This window comes from Paramacrobiotus metropolitanus, unplaced genomic scaffold (assembly GCF_019649055.1).
Source record: "Paramacrobiotus metropolitanus isolate TYO unplaced genomic scaffold, Prichtersi_v1.0 Parri_scaffold0000020, whole genome shotgun sequence".
NCBI classification, from domain to species: domain Eukaryota; kingdom Metazoa; phylum Tardigrada; class Eutardigrada; order Parachela; family Macrobiotidae; genus Paramacrobiotus; species Paramacrobiotus metropolitanus.
In genome coordinates this window covers 78,264-90,154 of record NW_026570240.1, presented here as the reverse complement: position 1 = coordinate 90,154, position 11,891 = coordinate 78,264, and the positions used below count along the sequence as shown (strand labels likewise).

Genomic DNA, 11,891 nt, shown 5'->3' with positions numbered 1-11,891 from the left:
TACCGTACATGCAGCGACAGCCCCCAGCGAAAATGGCCGGCTTGTTGCACAAGAACCGGCCAATCAGGACTGTCTGTGAGGGTAGCACATACCGTTAGTATGCGCCTCATGTGTGGCAGCGCGCAAATAACTAATAAACTCTCAACAACCAATATAGCTATGGGTTCCGTCGATGTGAAAAACACAGGGGAATCTCGTTTCCGACAGCGAGATTGTTAGTTAATCATAAGCTCTATCTGTTACCCGTTTCAAGTGCTTAGACAACTCTAGACTTGACGACGATCTTTCAACTTACGTTAGGAACTGAACATTCCTGTGGTACAAATTACTATACAATGTAAACTCGCAAAACCTTCCTCTACCATATGTAGCAAATTTGGCAGAATTCTGTTTGCAACAATTAAACCATTAACCATGAACTTGGTGTCGTCTGTGGGTTTTTCGGGCATGCAAGCACATATTCCTAATCATCCCGGGAGTTTAAACAATGCCATGGGAAACCAGCGCAATCCTTTTGCTATTCAAGACATTCTTGGCCTTAACCTGGGAGCGGACGGCGTTGGCATTAATCATGGAGCTCATTCGGCTGCAACGGGAGCAGTTAATGGGATTGGACATCCGTCCGGAGGTCATGCAGTATGTGGCATCCGACCGGGATCGGGATTCTACTCGTCTGCCCACACTCCCAGCCACACAGTGCCGGTCAACGTCACATCGTGTTTATCCGCCGCTGCCGCCGATCACGCAGCGGCTGCCAGTGCACACCATGCGGCCGCGGCGCGAATGTACTTTTCCAATCCGGCCCAGCTCATGAACGGCTACATCCCCAACGTTGCTTCCGGACCCTCATCGTTCCAGCAGACACATGCCCAACACGTTTCTCCATTCCTTACCGCGTTTCCAGATTGCAGCGGCACCCGGGATTCTCAAACAGGTTAATTTAGCTGTCAAAAATTATTACAGTCCGACCATTTGTTAACGGAACTCGTAAAATAAATTATTTGATATTCAGGGTCACCAGTGCGTGTGCTTGTAACTTACCGAGATTAAACTACAGTACATTAATGCAATTATAAAGCGCAACGAGTTGTAGCGGTCAGTATGATTAACCATTTTGCATAATACGAGGCACGCAGCTGTTTACCGGTTTGACTGATACACTTAATCAGAAAAGTTGGTGGCGTTAGACTTATCAAGAGTATTAACTAAAAAGTAGCAAATCATTACATGAGTACGCTTGGGAGTGTGGACCTTACAACGATCGATGGCTTTACACGCGGCAATAACAAAATTAATATAAACAAAAAATATTTATTCGCAGTTTTGTGACATTCACGTGGCCAGCCGACTTCACCAGAAATCCTTCTGAACTTGTAACACATGCATCGTTGCGCGATGTTGCTCACATTTTTTTACTGCCTGTATACTACCTGTTTTACTGCCGGATTGCGATTGGGTAGAACCGCAGAGATCATTACTTACGTTTCAATGACTTGCATAGGTACCCTTATGTACACTCTTACAAATACCCAGATTCATCCTTTAAAATAATTGTACAAATAATTTGTACGAATGATATTACCAAGTCGACTGATTGCAGCTGCCGGCGATTCAACACTCGCGGGAGCAGACAAAGCCTTTGATCATATCGGCAACTTAAATAATAAGAAAAAGAAGAAAAAAAGAAGACACAGGTTTGTAACTTATACATGAATTAATAGCCGACTTACAAGTGACATGCTTAAAATCGGATCTTCCGACTCGTTAGGACAATATTCACGAGCTATCAAATTGAGGAGCTGGAAAAAGCTTTTAAAGAAGCCCATTATCCGGACGTATATGCACGGGAAATGCTGTCTTTAAAAACGGACTTACCTGAAGATCGCATTCAAGTAAGAAACCTTTGCAACGGTACAGTTCGTTACAATTACTTACGAAATCATTTTAATTACAGTTCTGTATTTACGCGAGCTTTTTTATTAAATAAAAGTATTTCAGGAATGTTTTATCGTAAATGGGACTTTTAGTTGCTAGATGGTGCCTTACTACTATTTGCCTGTGTTAGAGCACGAATATTAAGCATTTATTCAGTTTCTGGTAGCGCTAATGACCTGAGAGAACTACAACGTGCCTAGTGCATACCACTGATGTTTCTTTATTAACATACGCTACCGTAACTTGCACCAGATTTAATAAATCAACAATTCTCGCCAGATAACGATAATTTGTATTTAGTATTTTTAGACATCAGATTACGTCGCGAGCGATGACCTTTTGATCGGTTATCGCTACAGAAGTGTACCACCAGAGTTTCAGACAATAATCAGGCAGCGCACTCTTAGGATTAAATTATGTCGTTCGATTTGCGTTAACGTAGTGAGCATAAAAACAGATAACTCGAACGGAACAAAAAGTCAAAAACGATATGGCACTTTACGAAAATTTATTTTGCAGAATGGCTATATTATAAATTCACCTCTGATTTGATTTTTCTGTTGCGCTCGGGTCAGTTCACAGCTATGGTACTGCTAAGCGTGAGGGATATTTTGTCATGGTGCACTTGTTAGTGTTGCATTATATCGATTAAATCATCTCAAGAGATTAAGCAACATTTCATTTAGCAATAATTTTCCGGGCAGATTGTTAGGCATGAAAAGAGGAAGTAGACAGTAATTCCCGTTTGGTTAGCTCGTTTAATGCTCGAGATAGCCTTGACTAGCCTTTCATGAAGAGGTAGCCGACAGAGTAAAATAATATGATCGTAACCCATTATAATCATCATCCTTGAACGAAATTGCCATTTTCCATCATCAATCTAATTTTACTGTTAGCTAGGATAAGCAAACTGTAAAGCACGAAATTCAATTAGACCCATTCGCTTGGCCTGATACGAGTGCTGGCATTTCCGCGCACGCTCCACGCAGAAAGACAGTTCGCATTCACAACTCCTACTGCAGCATCCTCCACTAGGCGATTTATGCTAACAAAGTTCAAGCGTAAATGTCTTAAAATGGTCATAAGAGGCTAGCTTGTATACGCGCTAATGTACCATGAAAGTTTCATTGAATACTCGATCCGTATTCTATGATGGTCCAGCAGTCACGACAAGTACGACAACGAGCTGATAGACAGAAATGTACACTGGTTACATGTACATATATTCCGGCTCCGCCGGCGGCCGGCAGCACAACATGGTAGAGGAAACACTTGAATAAACTAATAGTGAAACTTATTTAATTGAGAACAGCACTCATCATCTTAATCAGTTTAAGCCGACCACTACAGAGTTAATCATCCATATGAATTCACTGGCAAAAAAAAACAAACTTGCCAGCCACAAGTGCGGTTTGTAACAACTGGTGCAAATACATCTGTGTTTAAGTATCACAACATACCATTTAAGTGCCGCGGTTACATATTAGCTAGACTTATTGCTTATAGTAACTGACAAAACCTCTTAAAGATACGGAATTCGGTCAATTGTTACTGCAAAACTTGTAAATCTGAGCGTTCCAGCGCTTAAATTCTCAAAATTAGTTAAGCATTTCACCACAAGTTAAATTGAGTTTAATCTGGTGAATTCATAGTAGCTATAGCTCATAGTTAACTGAGAGTGGAAATAAGATACAGCAGATACATATTAAAGCACTGTATCTCACGAAAATGTATAATACCTACTGAGTAGTTAATCATTTCGCAGTGACCTCTTGCAATCTCATGTACAGAATCTATTTTTCACTTTTTAGCTTGACCTTTCTAGATGATGGCACTATAATAATTACGAGTTTATTTCTGTTGATGTTAGTATCACGGTACTGGTTCATCATTATAAAGTTGAATTTAAATGCTATAACTCTTGCATGGCTTCATGGAGAGCGCTGGCCGTATGGCGGCACGTGAACTACAATATTTTCTTTACCCGTTTCCCCAACCCAGCTTGTTAAGGCCTGTTGTGATGGCATCCCGTTACTAATTAACAATCAATTCCTCTAGCGGAAATCGTGACAAGCCTTGCGCAAACTGGCTAATGAGGAACGCTTGCGCTTCCGGTCGCGCGTCAAATTGCATTGCAGCGGTGTCTGCGCAGATCGGGAAATATGAGAACTGTTGGTTGTCTCTACAACTGCTTAACGCGTTGTTATAATCCTACATGATAATTAGATCAACGATACACTCATTGTTTTTCTTGCAAAAGGAGACGCAACTGCTGTACTCATTCTACAACATTCCGTTAATGAGTGTTTGCACTGCACTAAAAACTCTCGCATTGGCATTGATTTCGTATGACCTTTCGAACAGAGGGCCTGCGAAGGGATAGCGTCAGATTAAAAGGGGCAGCATTCTACCATCAGCGTATGCCATGCAGCTTCCATCCCTCATATCATTCTCTTGCATTGTTTATAAATCTTCTTTTACATGTATGACATGACCGCAACGTATTTGTACTTGAACGATTGCCAGTGTAGTGAGCATCGCAAATGTAGAAAAAAATGTTAATAAGTACAAAAACCTACGCTTTGCACGTATGACATAGTACGTATTACTGCTAGTTCTAGCAGCGCAACGAGAAGTCAAAAGTTAGAATTAATCATTGTAGGCGAACAGTATCATATAAATTGCGTAATTTTATCACACTAACGTTACGTCGTCAGTAACGACCTGCCATCCCTTCCACATACATTTTATTCGCACTATAGGTCCTTAATGAGGGTGCATGTTCTGTGAATATTTTGTACGATACTTGGGTGATAAAAGAGTATTACAAAGGGTCCTATTGCAAGTTTGAAAGGCGACTTTGTTACAAGATTGTTATTTTGTACGTTTACGATGTGAAAATAAAATTCTATAAAGTTTACGATGTGGGATGTCGGTGCACTTAAGCTTTAGAACACAACAATGAGTACGATATTATAATTATTTAATTATTTAGTGCAACATGCGCTGAAGGTTAGTTAGCTTATCCACGACGAGCGATTGCTTTAGCTCGCTAAAGGGAACGTTGCGGATATCTTGCACTCAACTTTGTAAACACCTTCAACATACAGTTATCGGTATATGCAACTGCAAGGAATAAACCGAAAGAAATCTCCTGAAACTGTAAATAAAGCGTTTTTACAGGTTTGGTTCCAAAATCGCCGAGCCAAATGGCGAAAAACCAACAAGTCTTGGGGCAACAGCACTATCATGGCAGAGTATGGACTATACGGGGCTATGGTTAGACACTCACTGCCCCTACCGGAAACTATTCTTAAAACAGCAAAAGAAGGAACTACAAACGATAATTGCGCACCCTGGCTACTAGGTAAGTTTGAACAATGCATATGCTTTATTATATTTTATATGTATCCTTGACTCTTAGTTAAAGTTATGTATCCAGACTCCTATTTACATTTTTGTAGTACATAATTATGTATTACGCGTAATCAATCATACCTGCATACGAGTGCTTCCAAATCAGAGCGTTTTCAATACTCGTGCCCAATGCATGGTTTATAATACATTACTGACATCGACAGGGATGCATAAAAAATCCCTGGAAGCGGCGGAGCATTTCAAAAACGAAGACATGACAAACGGAAGTCGCGATGGGTGTGACACACAACTCACCAGTGCATCCAGCGATGATTTTGACGGTAGTCCCATCAACCTGGCAGGAAAATTTGGCATGTTGTCGGCTAACGGTGCAGATCAGCAAATGGGCATCGGCGATACTATTATACATTCACAGAAAAAGGAAGAAATCCGTTCAAACAGTATTGCATCGCTGCGAGCCAAAGCACAGGAACATTGTCTTCGTTTAATGGGAGATACCGGTGGAAAATCCAATATTAACAACATCAATGATCATCGACGCAACCAGGTGTTAGCCATAGTTCGGGATGCCAATAAGACGGATGATGATAATTCGGACTAGCCGGTATATGTAGATACATTTCGAATATCTTCATCCGATTTCAATCGAACTGAATTTACTACCTACAGTATAGAACGAACGGCAAAATCTAATTCTTCTAGGCACTAATTCTGCTATTTATGTTTATATATCGACCAAAAATCCGACTGATCTCCATAATTATTTGAATCTCATATTTTGCAACTGCATGATTTAGAATTACCCACAGGATTAAATCATCTCTATTGCTGATTATATGTTTGTTTTGTTCACTGCAATCAGTTTGAATCGTTTACTGTCACAAGGCAAAGTATAAATAAGTATTAAAATCAAATTACTGTCACTTTCTAACCCACTTCTGCAGAATTCGGTTATAACCAGTTATTAAAGGCTGTCAGCGGCACTATTAATTAAAGTACTCATACATGTGATATTGTATTTCAACGGTGTAAAAATTAATACATATAGATAATGATCATACTGATACTTTAAAACGGAAGTGATTGTGCAAATGCATGCAGTAAGGTTCTGTAGTAAACTTCGTTCGTCTATTAAGAATATCCAGAGATTTTCCGAGATCGCTGTATATCCGCGCAAAAATTGTAATTTTCGACATAGTCAATGTATGCTCGTACAGGAAGTAACAATAATTATGCGAGTGCACCTGTTTTTTCATGACTAATTTGTCTGATTTACGAGGATACTGGTGATAACTACGTTGCTTGTGTATGTAGATTTATGCTTGTTAAACATATAGGGAGACCAACGGTCGTGCGACACTTTGACTTATTAGTAACGTAAATATATATAATCGAGATATTGAAAGCACGGTCATTATAGTGCGGATTCCGTTCTTTTATACAACGATGGTTCTGCGCAAAGCTATGTCATGAAGTCTAAAACAAACAAGATAAATACGCAACTAAGGCACTTCACGCAAAAGATCAATTAATCAAATAGCCATCTCTCGCACAAATAAAGCTGTCACCTCGCACCAAAATCATAATAACAGCCGATAACACGAAGGCGATGTCACACTGGAAGTAATTCTCTTAATTGATTGGCCATTGGGTGGCCGTAACAATCAAATCAATAAAAAATAATTGATAATTGCCGTAATACAGGTTTTACAAAATGCATTTTTCATGAGCGGAAGCAATTACAGGCAATTTCTCTCTACGCGACACGGACACGCATACAATGCGCACTGGGACACGTTGAGGCATTTTAGCGCGCAATCGCTCCGGCCTCCGAATCAGGCAGCTGTTCTCAAGGGATTTCCTCCTTCTCATAATGGACTGAATGTGTTCGGTCGCACAAATAATTAACTTGTCATTCATTACCCAGTTCCGTAGATGCGGAGCACGCTGCCTGAACATTACTGACAGATTCCCTGCTCGTTGGCGTACAATAGGAGATCTGACAGTCAAATTATGCATCTGTACGTGAGTGTACGCTCAAATGCCAAATCCCTGGCAGCATCCTGATTCCTGAATCGAGCGCAGGTGTAATGTCGCTCCGCTAGCAGTGGCAGCGTGGCAGGTCATACCTACAGTGGTGTAACTATTCGTTAGCAGATTGATGCCAACTAACAAGTGCAAATCGCAAATTTCACAAAACCCATATCAAGAAAGGATGATTATTCTGCAGACTGTAGTGAATAAATTTGATACGAGGCGCAATAAAAAAAAATGATCCAGGAATCGGTACGGTATACGTTTAAAACCAATTTTTTAAACACTGCGACTTTAGTGCAAATTACTGCCGCGGTACACATAAAGATCGAAGCGAAATCAAATGCATCAAACGAACCATGATCCAGCAAGATGGGAATACGGTACACGAAATTTTCACACCGGCCGGCTTGAATGAGACATCAGCGACACGTTGAAACCACAACTCTTAAACATCTAAAGTTTACTGTCGCATCTTAATCGCATCAGGCGGACAGCGATATTGACCATAGAAGTAACTAAGTATCTAACTAACTTTACAAAACTCAGAATTTGGAGCAATCACAAGTGGTTTAGTCGAAAATTTTACAGCGGGCTTTCCAATGTTGTACGGAAAAAAAACGTCAAGCCAGATGCAAAAGCGTTCAATTTAGCTCTTTATAGTTCTGTTGAACGTCTCTTTTAAATGCCTTGACGTCCACAACTCCCTCAGAGTTCACATATGGCATGAGATAGCAAAACATCCGTGATTCCACCTGCAATCGTAATTATCATTTATCAGAATAATTCAAAACTGCTTCTGCATAAATACTAGCAGTAGCAATGCGGTTTCGCAAAGTTCGCGGATATTTTTTACCCCTAGGATATAGGAACACGGTTTCGGCTCCAGTAGGTACAAAGCCACCGAGGAAGACGTATGATCGGAAGGATTAACACATCTGCAAAAGCAGCCAGAGCCTGCAAAGCAGGAACATCCAGATCACGGAAAAGTTCCCTTACTTGAGCTTGACTTCCGCATTTCTAGGAAGTCCAGTGAGATCACAAATGTCTCCATCGTGATAAAAGCTTGAGAAGCTCCTAATTAGGCACCAAATAAAGAACAAAAGCAAGAAAAAATAATTATTCTTCTACTTTATAGTAGTTTTCGACGAGGGCTTCTTCTGTGGATTATGTTCAATCCATTCTAGATGGGTAGCTTCATCCCAAACACCCAAAGTTATCACGTTTTCATTCTTCATAGTTCCGTCACTTTCCTATAAAACAGGATACTTGAGCAACCATGTCCCAGTATAATTCATTCCAGCTAGCGCAAAAATTGCAGGTATGTCTGGCTACGTGCCTCATGATATTGAATCACCGTTTTTCCGAAACAGTAACTATGCTTCCAATATCCAGAGCCCTATTAACAAAACGAGCAACGCTTTTCGAGTGAAATTCATGCAGCGAACAGTAGCTTACCCCGTGTACACAAAATGCACCATCAATGAAGTCCGAAAGAGTGTTGAGGATGTCTTGTTCGTCCGGTGAATATTGTGCCACTCTCCTACTGGGACTGGGACTCGGTGCAGCATGCTCCCACGGAGTTTGCGGAAGCGGCAGCTTGGTATTTTCAGGAGCAGTGTCTGGCTCTTCTTCCTCTTCGATGTCACCATCATCCAAGTCATCTGAATCAGTGGTCGTTTTCCGCTGTAATCAGAATTCCACAACGGGCTTTTATATCACAAAGTTTTCACTGTCATACTGTTCCATGTTTCGTCATTAATCAACTGACCAAACCCACAGTGAATTCTACAATCTTCCTTAACTGTGATATTCGATGACCATTCAAACATAAAAATAAACAGAAATATTATTTCCGAAAAATTAAAAAACGGTGGTTACTTACTCTTTCTACTGTAGAAAGATGTCCCCTTGATAAGAAAATTTCATCGTGCATCTTTTTGATTCCGGCGGGTGTAATATACGAAGGTGAGTTGGCATAGCACTGAATTTTATGAAGAACCGTCTTTTTGGGTCTGCAACGACCACATATGCTATACATAATACTAGAAAAGGATGTTGAACATGAACCAATGAAATCGCATACGCAAATCCTTGAACGATGCACAGCGATCTGACGGATACAACAACTTCGTATTCGCATGTCGCTGTTTCCTTAATTTGCAAAATGGAATCTGGCGCATCTGCAGCACAAGCAATTGGCACGGTACAGATACACTGGAGACACAAAAATCAAGCAACCATCCAGCTATTTTCCCTCTCTTGAGAAACCAACTAACCTTCGAAACATACGAATCGAATGTTTGATGTTCTTGGTTCATTATTCCGCAGATCACATGGCGTTCCCTGATCATAGACAGCTTGGAAGTACGGCAGATCCTTCCCGTCCCAAGTAAGTAATGGAAACTGAATAAAACAGCATTCGTAAGACACTCAATCCACGTGTGCAACTCGATGTACACAAAACCACAGCGTTGTAAAATAGAACACCTTGCCCGTTGCAATGTCCACACCACTCTCTTTAGAACCCCCTAAGGAGAAAAGTACAATACTGATTTTTAATGTGCTTTGAAATAACACAACAAATTTTCGTTCTTACCGCTAGTGCTCGCATCTGTTTGAGCAAGTCCCAGCATGTATTCTTTGGTTACAGCTAATATTTTCTAAAAACGAAAGCCACAGTAAGAACGTTATAAATACTAACTTTTTGAAAGCATGCAAAAACCTTGTAATACAACAGACTAGCACGTGCTTACCGGTTTTATCAGTTCTTGGTGAAACTGTCGCAGATGTCTTCCATGACACAGTTCGTAAATCCAGTATCCTTCTATCTGAATACAAAAAGCGTAAGCCGTAAAGGTCAGCATAAGATGTCAATTAAGCGTTGTACCTTCAACATGCACACTTTTCTATCAATCAGAGCCTGCAAAACTTTTTCCGGTGTTAAGGATGGAATTGTGGCATCGTCGTTCTGAAAACACAGAAAAAATGCATGACTCTGAAATATCGTTTACGTTTGCAAAAAAGCATGACTGGAATCAAAAGTCATTTTGGCCCATTTTTACGGTGAAATATTAACACATGCACACTTGCAAAACACACTTATAAGAAACTTATAAAGCATTTTCTTATAAATTTAGGAACCACACATTACTGATATGTCTGGCCCTACATGAACATTAATAGTTTAAATAAAATTTTGAATAAATAAATTTTAAATAAATTCCCAAATGCAATATACCTTTTTACCTTTTCAGTTTGTCCTACAGCTTCCACGAAATTCGGAATGTAGCAGTTGTAGGATTCGTTGTTGGATGAACGCATAGCAAGTGGACCATGAAATCTCGCTATCTCCTCTGGCGTTCGCTTCTGGAGAGCGAAAAAAATGCTGATCACCCGTATCTACATCATGATGCTGACTGAGTTTATAAGAATTGGCTAATAGTAACTAAATATTAAACGTAATAATTCAGTAGCGGACAACATCCTAAAGCCTGCTGATATTTTTTACAATACCTGTTGAGCATCATGCTCAATCCATTCGAAATCGTACAAATTGGTATCAGGAAAGGATTTCAATTGAACGGCATTTGCAAAATTCCCGAACTTCAAGAAAACTAACGGAAGAAGGAAATAACTGCACCACATTCCGTTGCCGAAGCAAAGCAGCAAAAACAATCGTGGGCTCTTGGACGATCGCATTCTCGCACTGCAGTGATTTTGTTTGAGTCCGTAACTCCTGTCATGTCATCAGTGGTACGCTGACACATCCATCATCCGAGGTTACAGGTTCGTTTCTCCGTGGGAGAAAAACATGGATACGCAAATCATAGAACGAATTTATTGCCAACCAGTATCAGTTACTCCTGGGAATTACGACAGAAACACAGGATAGAATGCTCGCTGTCAGAAGCGTCCACAAGACCCAAGACCCATTGACTCAAGATTCCAGCTCATACATTATAATTACATTTAATTTACGAAGAATGAAAAAATTGCAAAATTATTAATTCTAAAATAAAAGTACCTAGTATGACTAGTCAGATAGCGAAATTAGTTACAACTTACTGTTACAAGTACTTAACTTTAAAGTTTAAGGTAAGTCCAGTACTCGTAGTCTCGTTACTCGTAAGTCGTAACTCGTAAGTACTGTTTCGTAGAGTAGTGGCTACTAGTCATAGTGCTATGGTAAAACTCTGTTAAAATACGTGTGATATATCCATACGGTAAAATAAAAACAAACAAAAACTGATTTCAAACTCACGATAGCAGCACCATCACTCCTAATAGACATTGGACAGTGCAAATGGACAGTGCAGGACCGTGGCCATAAACAGAGATTTTTAACCGAACTGAAACGATAATTTTTATGAGACAAAGTTTGAAAGAAAAGCAAGAAAAAATTTTTTCGCTGATAATTTTTTACAAATTATCATTAGATTTTTTTATATTACTGTTAACTATTTTTTAAAGGTATATAAGTATTGTAGCCCGTACAAATGAGATCTGTAGTGAAGAACTAATTGGTGCTAGTTCAGCCGGAA

At 39.9% G+C, this 11,891-nt stretch overlaps 2 protein-coding genes across 4 annotated transcripts; one reads left to right on the top strand and one right to left on the bottom strand.

Moving 5' to 3' along the window:
- Positions 1-221: 221 nt before the first annotated feature.
- Positions 222-6,222, top strand: LOC129586324 (visual system homeobox 2-like). The gene is made up of 5 exons (XM_055479483.1): positions 222-934; positions 1,601-1,694; positions 1,769-1,892; positions 5,119-5,302; positions 5,517-6,222. The coding sequence occupies exons 1-5, from the start codon at positions 415-417 to the stop codon at positions 5,912-5,914; spliced, it is 1,320 nt and encodes a 439-aa protein (XP_055335458.1). The 5' UTR covers positions 222-414; the 3' UTR covers positions 5,915-6,222.
- A 1,394-nt stretch (positions 6,223-7,616) lies between these two features.
- Positions 7,617-11,422, bottom strand: LOC129586203 (endoplasmic reticulum lectin 1-like). Of its 3 annotated transcripts, none has more exons than XM_055479270.1 (15): positions 10,864-11,422; positions 10,597-10,749; positions 10,238-10,318; positions 10,104-10,178; positions 9,947-10,010; positions 9,838-9,878; positions 9,627-9,753; positions 9,434-9,530; positions 9,233-9,362; positions 8,806-9,033; positions 8,687-8,746; positions 8,479-8,600; positions 8,347-8,424; positions 8,204-8,285; positions 7,617-8,102 (listed from the first exon to the last, which is right to left on the bottom strand). In XM_055479270.1, exons 1-15 carry the CDS (start codon positions 11,047-11,049, stop codon positions 7,992-7,994), a joined length of 1,635 nt encoding a protein of 544 aa, XP_055335245.1. In that variant the 5' UTR covers positions 11,050-11,422; the 3' UTR covers positions 7,617-7,991. The 3 variants fall into 3 exon arrangements, with proteins under 3 accessions (XP_055335245.1, XP_055335246.1, XP_055335247.1); XM_055479271.1 differs by having other exon boundaries at positions 8,347-8,412; XM_055479272.1 differs by having other exon boundaries at positions 10,597-10,716.
- Positions 11,423-11,891: the final 469 nt, after the last annotated feature.